The sequence below is a fragment of the Triturus cristatus genome, chromosome 8, assembly GCF_964204655.1.
Source record: "Triturus cristatus chromosome 8, aTriCri1.1, whole genome shotgun sequence".
NCBI lineage: Eukaryota > Metazoa > Chordata > Amphibia > Caudata > Salamandridae > Triturus > Triturus cristatus.
In genome coordinates this window covers 1,411,720,653-1,411,740,426 of record NC_140591.1, presented here as the reverse complement: position 1 = coordinate 1,411,740,426, position 19,774 = coordinate 1,411,720,653, and the positions used below count along the sequence as shown (strand labels likewise).

Here is a 19,774-nt window from a genome sequence, read left to right as displayed (position 1 = left end):
GTACACTTTACAGTAGCTGAGGCAGATATAGTAATGCGTAGACTCTTGCCTAATACTTACATAGACATCTCTATATAAGATACATATCGTCATGTGCAGTCAAGCTAGATGCCTTGCTGTACATTCATAGAAGTAAATGTCTTCCAGTATACTGTTCTATAATCCATAGATGCCTCTATGTCAGATGCCCCCTTGTACGCTGGCCCTGGAACATTTCCCCGTAAACCACTTGAAGTCTTCATACACATCACACTAAATACACTATAGAGCTTTGAAGGTGCAGTGAAGTAGGGTGTCTCCCTGTACATTAAACAATCCCCTATGCATTAATACAGGTGGTGTTTCCATGTACAAAAGGTGTAGCTGGTGTCTCTTGGATGCGGGATGAGACATATATCTGCATGTACACAAGACTCCTTAGACACCACATGCTCTTGCCACATGGTTTGGGGCTGATTTCTCCATTACAGATGTCCCGCTGTACAATACAGGATAGTCTGTGTTCATAAGATGTACTGATGGACAGTGTTAGAGGTTTCTCTCTATGGTGTAGTTCACTAACATGTACCTCTAATGCACTAAGTGCTGTACACTGCACTCCAACTTGCACAGAAGCATCTCCCTTGCGCTCAGCACTGCATAGTAAAGAGTGTGTGTGTGTGTGTGTCTCCTGGGGGTGCCTATATGCATCAATATGGATACACGCACTCTGAGTTATCCCTTCTACTTAGTGCGGTACACACAGTACTTATGGGAAGCTCCCTAGGTCAAGTTAAGAGACAAAAAATTCAGTATAGCTCCATCTAGTGAATCTTTGCATAAATCCTTCAAATAACAAATCACCACTTTGGCGTGCATTGGACAAGCCAAAAGTATTTCAAACTACCGGTGGATGGTAAACTCTGCCACGCGGCGGTTGGCAGAGTTTTTGCTGAACTCCGCACTCCAAGCGAGTGTGGTGTGGGCAAAACTCCGCCAGCAGTAGAGGTAGTGCTAAGGCTGTCCTTTGCTCAAATAGGAACTCCAGTGACCCTCCAAATTGGCTAATCCCTGTTCAATAGCTACTTAATGAGAATGCCGCAGGCTCTCTGAGTCCAGAGGCCATGCCATCATTGTTCTGTAGAAGATAGGGTCATGAACCACAGCTTGGATGTGTATTGGTCCTACGGACGTGCGTGTCTAGAACAATTTGTTCTATGTCAGTTTTGGTTCAGACAGTGCAAATATATTTTTATGAACTCACTTTTTTCAGAAACTTTGTTAAAAATCTATTTTCACCATGAAATTACATTATCATAATTAGGTGTAAAATAACTTTAAATCATCTTGCTAGTACTATTTTCCCAGGTGGATGTAAAAGTGGAGGGTTTAACTGTACCCAAGTTTGCTCATGGAGAATGTAACTGCACCTACACAGAGAAACATCCTTTTGACATTTAGTGAATATGAGGTCTCACTATTCCAAATTTGTAGAATGATATTATTTATGTATAGAGCACCCAGCTCTGTGGACTTATACGACACACTTAAGCAGTAAGAAATATTTATTTTTCTTTTCATGTGTCACTGCAGTGGTTTCAAACTGCATCTTAGCCAGAGTCCAATGGTCCCTTGTGACTCACATGGGCCTTTATCGCTAATAAATACAGACAAAACAATTCTCCAAAAATATTGGCTAATAGACTTGCATGGCCTGGGCCACTCTGCATACAATTAACGCCTTTGACTCAATGGCATGGCCATTACTACAGACTGTCCCTGGTAGAATTGGGCTTATTATAATGGATTGAATAGCTGTACACATAAACAGTTGCAAATATTAATAATCAGATATCATTCCCAAGTGATGTCCCTTGTTGCGGATCTTCTTTGCCTTGATGACCACGTGCCAGGCCGCCCTACCTCGAGAGTTTCACCGTAGCTGAGGTATAAAATTTGGCTCCTGGAGGATTCTGCTGTCTCTATATGTGGGCGATATGCTACTAATAGTAAAGAATCATGAGGTCAGTCTAAACCCCATCATTAGATAGATCATAATGTTTGGAATACGGTCAGGAATAACCATTAACTGGACCAAAAAAATAATGTTACCCTTCACTAGAGTCTCGTTGAAGCCCTAACTGGAATATCCTATACAATGGTTGGAAAAACAAGCAGATATCTGAGCATTCAGCACCACTGGGCTATGGAGATCATATTAAGAGAAGACTTTGGAAAATGCCTGGATGCCTGGATGCTATATTCACTCAAATTGAATAATGGAATAGATTTGAAACATTCCCATATAACTAAACGTTTTTTCTGACAAGTTAGTCTCTGTTGAAGAGACTAACTTGTGCAAGAAAGCATTCCAGAATATGTTGGAGGACACTGCAACTGCCATCTGAAGTGAGGGGCTTTGCCACTCTTAACTATGAGGTGTATTATTTGGTTTCCCAGGCCCAATTTCTGCATCATTGGTATCATAATGTTAGGTGAGTAACACACTATGAGTTTGAAAGGGGGTGGTAGACCCTCTCCCAGTAAATACAGTGCCAATGAAGAAACCCTCTAGACCTTGAAGGTAGATACACACAGTGGATTATGCAACATGGACATGCTCAAGACTTGTAGAAATTGTAGATGGAGTCTTCAAGACAATTTCTGCTAAGCAACAATCTTTGTATTGAAGTGACATGTGAACCACAGACAATGGGGAGATTTAAGATGAGGCAACTACACACACTGGGAGACTTATTCATATATGGGTAAATGTATTAACATAGAGGAATATGAAACCAGTGCCACCTGTATCTCAGTGGATACACTTGTTATGATGATCCAGAACCAAGCTGTTCTTTCCTTGCCTATGGAGCTGGAGAATGATGGTTATGAACAATGATCTTATCAAGCCCAAACCTGACCAGGCTGGTTAGTAAAATGTGCAGTGAGGTACTCAAAGATATGAAAGTAAGTCGAGACCAGGCAAGAGAAGGTGGTCCCAGGGTCTAAGGAAGACCATAACAAACCACCTGCCTGTTGGCATATAACTGTCAACCGACCAGGAATGTATTCCCTAAAGGAAGACATAGATCTATACATCATAAATTTATAAACATAGTGTACTACACACTGGAGATCATAGTTAAAATTTGGGACAGTTTGGAAGTGCACAAGATGTACTGCTCACAATGTGGGCCTTCTGCATCTGGTTTGGTCCAGGTATCAGTAAATGCGGGGTGCACATTTTGGGGATTGTTGGAGAGATGACTGGGCTACATTTAGAGTCACCAAGACTTAGTGCTCTTGTGGGATATGTGGAGGATGGCAAAAGGCCTACAGGTGGTACACCACAATTGCACTAAAGCTGGGTAAAAGAGGAATACCTATGTGCGGGGGAGGCTTGCAGTCGCAAAGTTTGCAGACTGGCTGGATGACTTAGTCCTGTGTAACACACAGTCAGAACATGTTATGCAAAGTTACTACCAAGTAAGTCTAGAGACAAAGACATATGAGAGCCGTAGGACAGTTCCTGGCAGGAAAAGAATGAATTATGATAAGATATGATCATAAAATTGAGGAACTTTAAGATGTAATGTAAGTAACGATGATCGCAAATTATAATGGAAATGGTAGGCCTTTTGTTATTAATGCGATACAATGTGAATCATTGAACGTACTGGTTTGCCAAAATCAAAATAAAGTCACATTTTAGCAGTTACAGTTAACTGAAGTAACTATAACTGGCACACTCGCTTTGAAAAGTGATGTCATTAATGAAGTCATTGCAGATTTCATCAGTGATTTTATCAATTATATCACATACATATAATTGGTGAAGTAATATCTGTGGTCATAAGCAGTGCATGGCGGGTGGGAAAGTTATAATTACTTCAGTTGACTATAACTGGTAAATTTCTACATTTTTTGGAGTTTAAAATGTTATGTTTTAACTGCCATTTGAACCTAACTATAAAGTCACTTTATCCTTTGTTTTTTCATTGAATTTCTAGGGGTTCTTTAAATGAAAAAGTAATATATTATTCCTAGATCTAACTCTATAGTCACTTAGACGTGTATTTTTGTTCTTCAATGAATTTTTGAGGTTTTTTTAATGGAAAGTAGTATTATAAAGAGGTGTCACTTTAAGTAAGGCAAACCTAAAGACTTTGTCAAAGGGTCAGAACACCAACATATAAAAGGCTGACCTACTGGCTTTAGCAGGGGGTCAGCCCATCAACCTATGTAAAGCAGATCTATTTGCGTTGTCAAAATTCACCACAATAAATAACCAAAAGTGATATTCCATAGTATTCCTTATTAATACACCCATGGCACTGCATAGCAATAAATGTCACAAACAATTGCTAAAATATATATATTTTTTATTCCTAACAACCATAAATGTGTGTTTGAGTCTTTCCTTAATACTTTCCAGGCCACAAAATGCAGCCATAGAACCAATCACAGTGGGCCTTTGCATTCAAGCTAAAGATCATCGAACTCCAGCTTGAAGTGCTTTAAAAATAATGGCAAGCTCTCCTGGGGGTCAAGCATTCAATGACCCAGGAGATTTATAGTTTTGTACATTTTCTTGGGGGGCTGCTGTGCTCCTAAAAGCCCCTCCCCCACAACACTTTCATAAATTGTCAGTGATGCCCCTGCCTCTCCTAGTGGTTCAACAACACTATTTAAAAGCAAAACCCAGGCAGGCTCCCAGGATAGGGAATATTGAATAAGCGGCCTCACCACTTCAAAATTGAAGTGGTGAAGCCACAACTATGTTTTTGTCATAATGTGGGTGCCGTGGTCCCTTCCTGGGTGCTGGTGGGAGCCAGCAACGTGAATGTGCTCCCACCTAGCGGGGGCATAATTTCTGCTCCAGTGCAGGTGCACACTTGCTGTTCCCTGTCCATGCTCCATCACTAACAGTCTGTTGCTTAGGGAAAGACCTGCACACAGCCCTCACAGTGGTGGAGGTGCAAGCTGTGGATGTGAGAAACCTGTGTAATCCAATGCCTCTTCCTCACCTCAATCATGGAGAAATCACACACTGATAATTAGATTGCTGAAACAGGATTGAATCCATTTTGCATCTGAGTATGGCAGCAATAAAGTTGATACATTTCATCTTGCACCTTTGTCAAAGGACATCAGAAAGTTCATACACACATACATTTTTAATATGTACTGTGCATAAAAATAGACATAAAAGAGGATGTTTGTGGAGATAGAAGTCAAATCAGTGGTGTCGCCATGCTGTAACATTTGTCACTAACAGACCACACATGTATCAAAATCAATTCACTATACCATAACCACATTTTTTGGGCTAACAATGTATCCTTACATGGACAAGGAGCCAAAAGTCAATCCACACATCAAATCACTAATCAAATATATAAAACAATATGGATATTGAGACAATCAAGTCAAGTATGCCATGGACGTCATCAGAATTAGCATGCCACTCTACGATGCAATGGACCAGGCTACTATACTTGTTTAAAATGTACTTTGCTTGGTGTCCTCAAACATTCCATCTAATCATGTCATCAGTACTTAATATGTTTTAACACATTTTTGTTACATGTTAAGCATAAATAAGCATTAACAATACACATATATATGAACCCATTAACCCAATGCCAAAAAATGTCAAAGGTAAAGTTTGAGTAAACGTCTGACCCAAAGATCTGTATGAATCCAAATGCCCCTCATGTAAATGTATACATAAAAATATGCAAAAAATATTAAATAAGAACAATGTACCAGTATAAGTCTGGAAAATATCCCAAGAAAAATGTAAAAAAATAAGTTATACTGAATACCCCTTTAAGGAAATTGCAGATATAGTTCCCCATCAATCTTATAATTAATAAACATAGGACAACAAATCAACCTATGAATACTATGCCTTGGAGTATACATGAAAATCAAAATTAATACATGTACTAGGTCGGTGATAAAGCCCAAGTGAGTAATAAATGTATGTTGATTATAACATAAAACTGAATCGCCCAAGTGCATAACAATGATCCAATCGATAGGATATATGTATTAATATAATTTGCTCGTCTGAATAATTCTTTGGTGCACCTCCCTTTCCAATGAACTTTTCTATGTATTAATATCTCCATTATTGCCTTGGAAACTGCAGGAAAAAAAATCACAAATCAGTAAAAAACCTAAATGTTTGTGTTGGAGCTGGCATTCGCGTTGTGGTATTTCCCCAGACTTTTTGCCTTCACTCCCTCACTTTGCTGAACTCATTTTCATTGGCATTAGGACTCTGCACTTTCCCTCCAGCTAACCAGTACTAAAGTGCTTTTGTTCTCTCCTTACAACATGCTAAAAGTGGCCTACACCCGATTGGCACAATTAATTTATTTGTAAGTCCGTAGTAAATGGAACTACCTGTAGCAAGGGCCTGTAACTTAAATGCTGCTAGTGTGCAGTAACACTCATTGATTCACCCACTAAAGTAGCATTGTAAACCATGGTCAACGCCTGCCACTGGAGCCTGTAATGCAGTTTTACACTGCCAATTAAACCTGCCCCAAAAACGTTTGCCAGGAATAAATCTTCCTTTCTATCAATTATTAGTCACCCCTAAAGTAGGCACTAAAGGCTCACTGGGTAGAGTGCATGCTGTTTAAAAAAGTAGGACATACGTGTTTCAGTTTTACATGTCATGGCATTGAAAAACTCCTAAAGTTGTTTTTTACTGTTGTAAGGCTATCTCTTCCATAGACTAACACTGGGTTACTTATTACACTTAACAAGTGCTAACATCAGATTTGGAAGAGATACAGAAATTATGTTTACACTCAAATAAATTATAGTCTATAATTCTTTTCAAGTTCGAATTTTGAAAATTTCACTTTTAGAAACTTGCCAATTTTCTGCCCAAACTAATTGTGCCAGTGTCCTGGGTCACAGGACTGTGAATGCCCCTGTGGGTTATGTTTTGCTTCCAGACAGTGGGAAAGGAAGCATTGGTGTGAGGGCAGCGGGTCTTCCTGGCTGGTTGACCGGGGAGGAGCTGTACCAGGCCCTGACTTCATTTCAAAGGGTCCTGCCTGCATCAAACACAAAGGAACCCAACACTAGGCGTGTCCTTGCCTGATTCACTATGGACAGTTCAGAGTCAGGGAGGGGGAAGGACTGACCAGAACCAGTTTTTGGGGTTGCTGAGGGGATTCCCCCAGACGAAGGCCAGTACCAGGAATGAAAGTGGGTCCTTCAGAACGTCTCATCCGAACACTCCTGGGTCTGTGAAAGATTTAGAAGAAGGACTGCCCTGCCGTCTGAGGAAGAGGGGCTGCCTTGTTGACTGAAGAAGGAATATTGGAACTGCTTGTCTTGAACCCAGATACTGAGAGTGACTCCATCAGTCAGTTGCCTGACCTCCTGTGAAAGCTACTGGGACACAACATCCAGAGGCCTCTGCTGGAGTGTCCCCAGGCCTCATGCCTTTGGCTGTTATCAGTATGCATTTGTGCCAAGCTACCAGATGGTTAAGCACAGATTAATGTAGTTACTTTTGTAGTTCACCCTTACAAGGATTGTGTTTATAATTTGAGTAGGGCTTCCATCCCTCTCAACTAATAACCCAATTTCTTACAGCGTTGTTTTTGGCTTCTGTGACTTGCTGTGGACTTAAGTGGCACCCGCTTCAAGATATTTTCCCTTTGGGTGGCATAACTAACAGTAACCAACTTATTTCAGGTTGCAGTGTGGTATTTTTTTTTTTTTTAAACCTTTATTCATCAAAAATGAGGACACAGCTATTCAGCCGACAACCCGGAGGTGCGGCAGCTTCAAGAGAGCAATACAGAGAAGCATCCACAGTGCATAGAAAGGAGAAACAAAAAGGTTCCATTTTAAATAAACACAAACAGGTATTTTTTATTTTGACATAATGTATTAGCTGCTAATCCAAAAGCTGGATATGTCAGAGACGACAGTTAGCAGGGCCAAGTGGTATAAAAAGCGTGCAACACTGACCTTCCCGTTTAGGAGATATTACTCTATATGTTGGCGTAGTGGTGTTAATGAAAATGCGCAATTGTATTAACATGGTGTGATTAACATTGTGAATTTGAGATATTTTGCTGAAAAACTGTGTTGATGTTTTGTTTTTTATAAACAAATTTTTATTGTTTTCACACACAAAAACTGTGTTGATTTTAACACAAATTATAAAGGTCTCTATTTTAAAATAGTTGTTGCTGCCTGTCGCCGCCTTATTCCTACAAACAGTTGTCTTTCTAAACCATGCACTCAGCTCACAATTTGTAGGCCTGTCAAGTACGATGGTAGTTGCTCATGTATCACGTGATGCATCGTTCTCAAGCTTCATTCTCATGCTGTGATAGCAAAGTGAATGCTTTCTCAAGCCCTCATCTATTGAGACTTCAATAGGCTTGTCATGAGACCTTAACTTTGACTTTCAGCAGAACTTGCACTAACTATATGGTGTCACAGGGGCACCGGGGATAGCAATTGCATTTTAAAAGTCTGTGGGACAGTGCTGAAAAAACTGCATCATTCTTACTGTTGTATGATTGGGTGGGGTCCCTATAGAATTCGCTTTGCCCAGAGGATGTCAGGTCCTCTTAACCCTCATAGTTAGCAGCTGACACTCTTTCTGTCTGATCCCTCATTTATGACCTATTTACTGAGCTGCATTATACTCTGTTCTGCTATTTCATGATTTGCATGTTCTTCTGATCTTCACTCTTTTGTATGACAAATGACTTTCAGACTGAGTCTCCGCCGTTTATTTGCTTTCTGCAATGCTTTTTGGCTTTCAATAAACCTTCATGGTTTTGATTATAATACTTGCCAGTTTTTATTGTGAAGGCTAAGCTGCTTTATATTTAATTATGAAATGTTGCTTGCTGTTGAATCTACACGTTGAGCAGATCCAGTGAGCAGCAACAAAATCCTGAAGGGGATTAATATAGCTTCCGGTTCATCAGTCAGTGGCACTCTGGACTGAAGGTGGAGGAAAGAGCGCTGCATCATGGGAAAGGGCAGCAGGGAAGCCTCATTGGACACACTGCTCTGTGTGGAGGAGCTATTGACTGTCAATGTTTATGCAGCTTTATTTTGAAAAGGATAATGTGTTGAAAAAATATTGCCATCCAATTTTGGTTCAAGGTTAGACAGTGCAACGTTTTCACACTTTTGTTAACCAAAGGCCTCAAGTTATATACATCAACATCACAAGGAAACTACTGTCACTGTCCAAAAACACTACTCCAAAGGATGCTTTTAATGGTCTGCTTCGATCTCTTCAATAATCTAAAGCTGCATCATTACTATATCCACACACACAAAGTCTGCACGTGTAAAGTTGATTTTCTAAAATTACTCTTTATGTGGAAGAAAGTAGAAGTCAACCTTTTATTACAATTCTAATTCTGCTTTGATTTGATATGCAAATAAAAAAGTGTATCATTTCTTACTGTTGCAAGTTTTGTTGAACTTGGGGTTTTCCTGCGAAAATCCTTTCAGCTTGCACTGGAACCTGTGCTGCCAGAACTCCTGGAACCAGGGGTTTCGGTGATTGGTCTCGGGGCGCAGCTGCAGGTAGTAATCGTCGAACCATTTCACATCGGGAGACTGCAGTTTGATGGTTATTCCTCCGACAGCCTCGCGCTGGTACCCGTCTGTGACGTCATACCTGTCGGCCCAGCCATCGCTGTGGAGACAAGGACAGAGGATCAGAACCTGCCTCTGAAGGGCAATTAACTCTGATGCTTCAGCGCGTGACAGCAATTGTTCTTTCCGGTTTGTTGAAATGTTTGTGTGTGTGTGTGTGTGTGTGGTTGATGGTGGAGAAGGCAGCAGAGATGTGAAAGGTCACCTGAATTGCAACAAATAAAGGGCAAAAGAGTTCGATTAGGTCAGGCAAGGATAGGGAAGAAGAGGGGAGGTTTTAACTTCGACAAGCCCCCTTTCACTCTGACTTGCGATGAACAGGCCTTGCTGGTGAAAGTTACATTGGCTGATTGCTTTTGGGGGCAAACAGTCACACTGTATGTTCAAGTGCCTTCTATTGAAAAGATTTGCTAAATGCGGTCCTAGTTAAATGAAGATGGAAGACACAAATGGGGAACCACATAGAACATTCGGACTTACAACTTAGAAAAGAAAAAAAAAAAGAAAAAAAAACAGTGAAAAAATAAGTTAGAATGAATACTTAAAAATAGGCTAGTTACTAAAATGTCCAAAAGATTGAAAAAATAAAGTAGAATTACCCCCAATATGTGTATTTTATATCATTAATGGCTTTGCTGTGGATCTGCAACACTTTTTCTCAAGTAATATGTGGTTCAAATTGTTTTTTGAATGATTCATTGCATTTCTCCTTCCTATAACGGCCTTTGCAATAGAGCAGTTTACATGGGGCACCCCTGCCGCGTTGAGGCTGCAGCGTCTCTTTTTTTAGGCTTGCTGCCAGCCCACAGGGCTAGGCGCCAGAATATCTAGAATTATGAAATAAAACTGATCAGTAAATTAAAAAAAATTATGGCAAGTGTAAGGCACAGGCTTTTCTGGCTATCTTTCGAAGAAAGACCCAGTGAGAATTCTCATTGCGGAGATTACGCCCCAAGTGTGGAGACTTCCCCACGATTGTCGTGCCTCCGCCACGAGTGCGGTGCCTCCGCCACGAGTGCGGAGGCCCTTTGTGAATCAGGACCCATGTTTTAACAATTTTCAATTGGACTTTCACTTGAAGGTTCTTTCTTTAACTGTAAAAAAATAAATAACATGAAACATGGAGTCCTAATAGTAATGGATTTATGTACTCATTGATGTGTAACAATAAAAATACTGCTTCATTGCTTTTGAAACTTGATTGTACCATTGGATAGCGCAACTACTATTTCTAATAATTCAGATTTGTAAACAATGTCCCATGAATAGAAATAGAAATTCAAATGCATGCTGCTGCCTTAATAGCCATGTGCCGGAGAGGAGTGCGGCATATGAGCAGCGATTCGGCTGAATGCAAACCAGGTGGGCAATTTGAATATTGCTCACTTGGACGACCACACTGTGCTTCCGATCTGATCCTTCCACCCACCCAGTGGGCCATTTATAGCCCTGATTAGCAGCCTTGTAATTGGCATCCTTATGCATCATCGTAAGACAGAGGGTGTGCAGAGCTTCACTTTTAGAGCACCTCTATGCAATTTAGTCACCAGTGAGGAAAGAAAGAGTATAATTTGCGAACAATTACATATGTAGAGACCTTGCAACCTCCTCCCATGGAGGAACTGCTGCCCTGAAATGCACCCCGCCTTTTGCACACCCCTTCTGTTGATCATGCCTGGTTACTAGCAGCACTGGAAGGCCTTTAAGTATTTATTTTTAAACATCTCAGATTTGCCTCACTGTATGTTAACTGTCTTGTATAAGTCAGACGGCCTGATTATTGCTGGTCCAATGTCGGATGGGATAAATATCGCATCTGATAATCTTTGACACTGAGGTGTTCAGAATGTATCCTGAGTGATAATTACATTATCGCCCATTCCGAGTTTTGTCTTGAAAATGGGGCATAACACGGGGATTTTGATGCTAAGTGTTGTGTTTTCTAGGTCTTTTTCACTCTTTAAAATCTGACAATTTTTACCTGACGAAATTGATTGAAAGATGTAGACTTTATTACAACTGTTAATTAAGGGGGGCAATAAACATTGCACTACTTATAATTGAGATCCCTGTGCAAACAGATCTTTGAAGAGCGATTGAAATTCCCTGGACCACTCATAATCAGGCTCTAAGTAAGTAACACGTTTCACAATAAAGAGTGCATGCTTAGAAGAAGATAGAAACATTAGTGGTGGGCAATACTAACATGTGGCAATAAATTACAAGCAAACTCAACATAATAAGTGACTGTTGCAAAATGAAACAATGAAACAGTCTATGATTTCCAAGTCCTCTTCTGGTCTGCGCCTAAAAGTGTCCATGCTAACTTTGATATTAGCCAGTGTATCCAAATTGTAGCAAACAAGAAGATGCTGTTTTCTTGAATCATGCAACAGTGTATCATTACGAGTTTGCTAATATGATACATACATCTGAAATTCTACATGCATGTCACTGGACACACGAGATTGTGCAGTTGTGGAGTTTTCTGTTGGAATATGAATTTGCTGCACTTGGCCCATAATCTATCATCTTTTGCATAATTTGCTGATTTCTCAAATAGATCAAAAGTTATAAAAATAGCTCTTGCTGAGGAGCAATGTGGCACCAGACACATCATTTAAAATGAGGACAACATTGACAAGATAGGGTAATCACCAATTTACGGTCTGTGGGAAGGGTTTTTGTTGTCTGCACAGAAAACATAAAATCCTGAAATACTAAAGGGTAACTTAAACAGGGTGGTTAAAATGAGTCTTTTTCCGAATTCTATTTTTACTATAACACAAATTTGTGTTCCCTTCACAGGCGTTGTGTAATCTGCAGTTAATTCAACACTTTTGAATAATCTTTACATGTGTTTTATATGTTTTTAAAAGCTCCTGACCTAAATGCTAAAGTACCTCCTAGTGGACTCGTACATAATGAAGAGAAAAACACTACCCTATTCTGAAGATGGAAAGAGGTGCTGCATAATTACTGCATGTTTTGCTATCCTTATAACATAATATAGTTATTAGTCCTGTTGCATAGTTTGGTTCTGTAATGCTGCAAAGGTCAAGTGGCCCCGTCTATGAGCTTGCCAGTTGCCAAGATATGAGTCATGTATTTGCCATCTTTGGGGTCGTGTTGATGGCAATTTATGAACAATTTTCACGCTTAGATCCATCCAACATATATGCCATGGCTACATTTGGCATTACAAGCCACAAATGTGTCAGTCTGTAAGAATGAGCCATTTTATCAGATATGCATTTGTCACTACGAGCCACAACGAGCCACAAACTTGCCAGTCTTTGAGCTATGAAATTATTAAGCCACAAATTAGGGAATATAACATACACAACAGTTCTAAATATAAGATTTAGATGTGCCAAGAAGCATTGTTTTTTCTAAAGTATAAAAGATGCTAATGCACCACATTAGGTTTTCCTTAGCTACGACATAAATAATTATGTTGACGGCATATGAGACAGGATGTTGCAGATCATACGCCAGTGGGGCCGCACCATTAGGGCGCTGGAGAACCACCCCAATGCGAGAAGCAGAAAATAAAATGGTATTTTAAATACCATTTTAATTTCTGCTTCTCACGCTGCGAGAAAGCAGAAGGGCAGGGATATGCCTGGGTGGGGGCGGGTGGGTGGGCGGGTCGGAGAGGAGTGGCTTGCACCACTTTGAGTGCCCTGACTGTTTGGCCAACCAAAGCAGTCATGCGCACTCTACATTTTCTCTATGTAGGCTGCATGCAGCCTACATACAGAAAATGGCGTCCTTACTGGTGCCCGGCTGGATGCTGTCCGGGCCCCCCCACCAATCACAACGCTGCCATTGCAGCGTTGTGATTGGCTTACAGGAGGGGAGGGAGCATCAGCATGCCCGGCCCAGGAGCAGAGGGCAGAGGCAGCACGGACCCGGTCAGGTAGGTTTTCATTTTATTATTATTTTAACATTCCCCCCCCACGGTAACCACCGCACAAAACCCCGCACACCCCCCTTCCGTGAGTATATTGTGCGCCGCGACTGAATTTTACATTTTCTTTTAATCAAATAAAGAAACAATCCTGTAACAGTTTGGGTAGAGAATAAGCCGCCAGATAATTTTCATGTTTAAAAAGGTAAATACATGAGAATTTTCAGAATTCAAATGTGTTGAAACTAACTAAAATAATGGAGGCATGCTCAAGTGCATGAGCACTCGGACATTAGAAGAGTTCTCCAGCCTGGCCCTCCACTTCTTTTGATGAATCATTTTTCGGTTATTTAAGGTGGAATAAAGCAGCTCAACCAGTGGGCGAGATGAACCTGCACACGCCCATCCCGTGCCTAACTCGAGAGGCCTGTTAGAGCTTTCTGTTTGTCCTGAATAAGTAGTGTCTGTCACTCTGTCTGGGATCTTGCGGGACATAAATCAATTAATTAAACATTTCCAGTATAATTAACGGCATAGCGGTGGCCAATAACTGCTTTGTCATTCTGCAATACCCGCGCACTGCTGTCTCACTGCCATAGTTACGTTCTGTACCCAAGAGTATTGCCAATGACTGGTTGAGATTTGAACAGGCACCTTTCAATGATTGTCTTCCTGGTTCAGTTCTAGCATCCCTGCTTGATTAAACTACTTTCTTAAACCATCGTTTCTTTAGCTAGGACAGTTTCTCAGTAAAAGAAACTTATTACATTTAGATGAAAAATAGTGACTGTTAGTCGGAACATTACAGTGTTATTTCAGCATCATGTCTAGGTACAAAGCATACAAAATATGAATGTTGCAATCAAATTTGTTCTTCGTCAGTGGCAGTGAGTGATTGGTAGTAGTGTGGCTAGGTTGAGGTGAGTGGGTGACTCTATAAAAGTGAAAGCTTGAGTGGCTTTGGAGAAGTAGTGGTCTGAGTGGCGATATGAGTTGAGTGAAAGTGGCAGTGGGGCGGTCATGGTGTCAGGAGAAAGCATAGCGTGGGTAATAGAGAAAGTGGCCCTCGGTAAGAGGCGGTGTTAGTGGTTTGGTGCCAATCAGTATCTCAGTGTGTTAATTATAATGTAATTGGCAGTAGACGACTATTGTAGAGGGTGATTGTTTGCTAATGATGATGCAGGCCATCAGGGAAATAGTTGTAAACATGTTTATGATGGCTGAAGGTATTTGGACCTGTTAATGGGGTTGGGCCACAGGAATCGCCAGCACATCCCACTCTTCATACGGCCGCCATGGGTGGCTAACTCAGGGGACGCCACGGGCAGTCGAAAGTCTTGCTACGCCACCGGAGAAGGCCCTGGTTAGTGCTGTGTTTCAAGTCACTTGGTCACAAAAGCACCACTTCTCAAACCACCATCGAATGTTCCTCGCTGTTATACGTCTCCTGGGGCTCAGCCTCCTTTACTCGGAAACTTGCTTAGGAGCAGGTATGCACTACATCACATTGCTAAGCAGCCTGCCCCAAGGACCCCTGCCTGTCCTGAGTGCTCCTGCTGGCTTACATTCCTACCCTTGCGCAAAGATCCATATACAGCCCAATGCTCCCAGTGTCAAAGCACGCACTGCCCTCTGAACATTATTACTTGCCAGTAGCCTGATAAAATGCTTCAAAGGGAGTGACTGGACAGACTAGAACCTCTCCACAGCAGCCACGTCACAAATGTGTCTCCTCCTTGCTCTGCCTGTTTATCAGTTAGGAACACCTGCTCAAGGTCTCAACAGTAAATTAATTCAACTCCAGGATTCAGCTGGCCCACTAAAAACTGATTGTAGGAGACTCGGAAGCAGGGGCGCAACACAGGCCCCCGCAGCTCCCATGGTGGGGGGGGAGCCCTAAGCTCAAGGGGGCCCCCTCAGCACAGCACTCGGGCTGCAGCGCTCCTGATTGAGCCCAGAGGGGCCCCTAAATGTGTCTTGCAGGGAGGCCCCCTCGAGTTTCGTTACGCCAGTGCTCGGAAGTCCAATATAATAACCAATCAAAACCCCTGTAGTCTAAGCAGGCAAAGGGTTCCCACGTCACAAACATGTATGAAATTAGTTTCAGCATACTTTAAAAAAAAATTGTTATTTGGCTCACATTCTAAAATAGGGCAGCTACCGTTTTGCGTGTCACAAACTTGCTGCTAGCGGTGGCCATCATTTTGCTGAGACATTTCAGAGCACAAATCAATGATGACTTGGATAATTGCACCCCTGACAGTGACTGAAGTGTGACAATGAAACCCTATCATTACACCAGACTGCTATTCATTAGGCGTACTCTTCCTAGAGGCTAATGAGCAAACACAGGGCAATTGTGTACAATAGACAAACTCCATATACCAGGGTATATTCATTTTAGTGGCAGGCAGTCACAAGTGGGAATCACTTTATTTAGTTTACTTTGAAAAGGATAAGAGAGCTTGAGTTAATTATGTACCGTCGTTTATGTCATGTCAGAATGTGGGGTTATAGACGAGGTGGCATAACATTTCAGGAAAAACATAGAAAATAACAGCCAAAATAGTGTGTGTGTGTGTGTGTGTGTGCGCGTGCATGCGTGCGTGGGTGGGTGTGTGTGTGTGTGTATATACACAGCTCAGAGGCTATTCCAGCTTCTTTGGACATTTGCAGGGATGATCTAGGAAGGAGTTTCTTCTTCTGTGCCTCTGGCAATTTCTGAATGTTGGTTTCCTTACTTCTCACGCACAACGGTCCCAGATATTTTCTGCCCAGGGCAGAATGTGGGCTGTGGATTGTAACTTTTTTTGTTTGTTTGGAAAGTCATACAATTTGAAAATGGTTCAAAGCTCAATCTACAGGAAATGTAGTTGGATCTAGGTGGGGGATTCGCATATGGATCAAACGTTTCCTTCAGTTGAAGAGGCACGCAATGGTACGTGAAGTGCCTTTATATAGGAGTGTGTAGAGCAGAGAATAAGGCATTCAAGGGTTGAAATCTAAAGGCTAACAGAAGATATTCAGTCTTCCATAAATTATTAGATTCATTATTGGCATAATTTCTCTAACTAGTCAGATTCAAAACCAATCTTTATTTTTGTTAACGTTATGAAGAGCTGTTATGCGTTTGCAGGCCTTTGCTTTACAAATAGTTACTGAAAATACAATAGAATCCGGAGTGATAAACATAGCCAGGCAGTCAGGCCCGGCTCCCTTTGTCTTGTTTCTCTTCTCATCCATGAAAAACCAGACAAAGTCCACCCTTAACTACAGAAATGTTACTATCCTTCTTTCTTCAGTATTTGAGAAAGCTGGTCAGACTGTTATGCTAAAATAACCCTCACCCACCATAAGGTCCCTTGGTGGCATGCTTCATCATTGGGTTCTTCACGCCCCGCTGCGGGACGGCCGTGCTACGACCGACGATGATGTGGGAGCACTTATTAGTGAAGTGATACTATATGTGATGTGAGAGTGGGAGGGTCTGAGTGAATATAGTGAGATTAAAAAATACCTGTCTGTGTGGAAAGGAAACTACATTTTAATACTCCTTATAGTTGATATTATAAAAAATGGGGAGTAGAGGTTTGTATGCTATGATGGGCTACTACCTCCCTAGTCTACATGTTTCGAAGCCATCCCCCTGGCTTCTATTCAGGACCAAAAAGTGATCCCTGTACCACTCTATCAAATACCACAGTTATCAAAGTAACTGTGTGACTACAAGCGCTCCTCCCCTTCCGTGCAAAAACTCATGGGGCTATAGTTTGGTAAAATTAGTAACTAAAACTCGTATGATCATACCAGTTGGGTATTGTATCAGTGCATGTTTTTCTATATGCACTAAAACCTGCAAAATTGAGCAGGCAACCCACAAGGTTGCTCGCTAACACAGAGTGGGAAGAACCCGATGATGAAGCAGGCCAACAAGGGACCTATTGGTGGGTGAGGGTTATTTTAGCAAAACTGTGCTTTTTTCCTATACAGACTTCTGAAAACTGACCAGCTTTCTCAAATAATGAAGAAAGAAGGATAGTAACATTTCTGTAGTTGAGGGTGGACTTTGTTTGTTTTTTCATAATTTACAGAGGAGGGTGAGTCCACTACCTATCGAACCTCTTCACTCTTTTTCTTGTTTATATCTCTCTTCTCATCCATCCATCCTCTCTCTCTTCCTCTCCTCTCACTCTTGTCTCTTTCTGGTCGCTTTCTCTCTCCCTTCCCCCTCCCCCATTCTCTCTTCTCCGTCCCTGCTGCAACCAAGGTCAGGGAGTAGGGGGAAGTGACAGAGGCCCCAGGAGCTGCCCTGGGCTTCAAACCCGGCCTCCAAGTGCACCAGTCTACCAGGGAAATGCCCTGTGGAATAAAAGGCCTGTCCAGCCCTGTTCTTACCCGCCATCCAATAATGTGAATTTTCGTGTTAAAGCAGCGTTCACTAAAGCTACCGTCCGTCCTGTCTTTTTCTGTTTTACAAAATCTGTTTCCGTTCCACATCATTATTGTGGAAAATGCTGTTCCGCCCACGTGAAATCACTCTGCTGTCCAAGCTCGAACAGATTGCCGGCCAGAAGATTCTTTGAGGCCTCTCGAGTTCAGATCTTTTTCAGCTTTTAATCATCCTGCGTTTTTAACGATTCTGCCTTTCCAAACTTCTGCTCCAGAACGGTAACATGAGGTGTAAACATTAAAAACAGCAATCGCTTACGTTACACCTCTCAAATTTTAGCAGCAGCTTGCCGTGGGAGACTCTAGTTTTCGCTTCTCTTTATTTTTTTTTAAATGTATGACATTATTGTAAACTGTATATTTTAATCCCTATATTTAGAACGCATTTCATAATAGTTTTTGTAGGTGGATGTAATTTTTTTTAACAAAGTGAAGTGGGAGGATTTGCATACTGGCAGGCATGTCTGTCCTAGTTATCCCCAAATACATGATGGTAAATCTTTCCTCGCAGTATGGAGCCCAGTGCTTGTTAACCTTTGGCCCATGTTTAATACATTCAGTATTCTTCAAAAGAGTAAGTTTTGGTGGGTTGGGGGATAAGGGCCAGTACAGATTCTCTTTATCTCACCCATGAATGCATGCTCTCATGTATGCCACTAGCCTCATTGGAGCAATAATGTGTCAGAGGAATGGATTTAAATGACTTGACACAAATTATTGGCTATTCTTTTGCCTACTGAATTTTACTTCCTATTTTGCTATTGCTTCACTTCATCCTCTTCTGTGTCAGGGTGTGTGCACCAAATGTGGTTCTTGATTGTGCTTAACTATTGGAGTTATTTGTCTACGATGCATCCAACCAGTAGCCGCTCCTCCGCTAAGGCGAAGGAGCATCGCCAAACTGCGCAAAAGGAAAAATAAAATGACAATAACGTATGAATGAATGAATGAATTGGGTTTGTAAAGCGCACAATACCCGAAGGTGTCTTAGCGCTGAGCGGACCAAGCCGACACGGCAGAACCACAACCAGGAAGGTGAATCATCAATCGTTAGGGCTGAGTCGGCGGGAACAGCCAGGTCTTCAGCTGCTTTCTAAACAACTGCAGGTTTTGTTGAGAGTGGAGGGCCGGAGGGAGGGAATTCCATAACCTTACCCCTTGAAATCTCAAAGTTCTCCCACCCCATTTTACTCGCTTAAATCTTGGGATCTGAACCTTGTGTTCTGTGCTAGACCTCAGTGTTCTATTGGGAGTGTACAGGTAAATAGTTCTTGAAAGTAAAGGGGACCCGTACCATGTAGTGCCTTATGCACCAGGTACATGGCTTTGAACGAAATTCTCCTCTCCACAGGGAGCCAGTGCAGGCCCTGTAGAAGATGCGCCACAGGTTTGAACTCAGGAATGTTCAAGAGCATTCTAGCCACAGCATTTTTAAGAGACTGCAGTTTTTCTATCGAGTATTTTGGAATGCCTAGATAGAGTGTATTACAATAATCTAGCTTCGACCCCACTAGGGCCAACATTACGGTCTTCTGAAGATCAGTTGGAATAAACGGGAGTATTTTTTTCAGAACCCATAGTAAATAGTAGTCCCCGGAGGTCACTGCATTGATCTGGGCACTGAAGCAAAGACTGGTATAAAAAATTACTCCAAGATTTTTAGCCTTCAGAACTGGCTTCGGTAACTCCCCCAACTCCTGGGGCCACCACGACGCATTCCAGAAGGAGGTTTAATTCCTAAAAAGCAGTACCTCCATCTTC

General features: G+C 41.7%; 1 protein-coding gene across 3 annotated transcripts in view; it reads right to left on the bottom strand.

Moving 5' to 3' along the window:
- Nucleotides 1-19,774, bottom strand: part of GRM5 (glutamate metabotropic receptor 5) — a 967,034-nt gene that overhangs the window by 359,000 nt on the left and 588,260 nt on the right. For all 3 annotated transcript variants that reach the window (XM_085623142.1, XM_085623143.1, XM_085623144.1), the window contains exon 4: nucleotides 9,456-9,691. In XM_085623142.1, coding sequence (XP_085479268.1) covers nucleotides 9,456-9,691 — 236 coding nt within the window. The remainder of the gene's footprint in view (nucleotides 1-9,455; nucleotides 9,692-19,774) is intronic.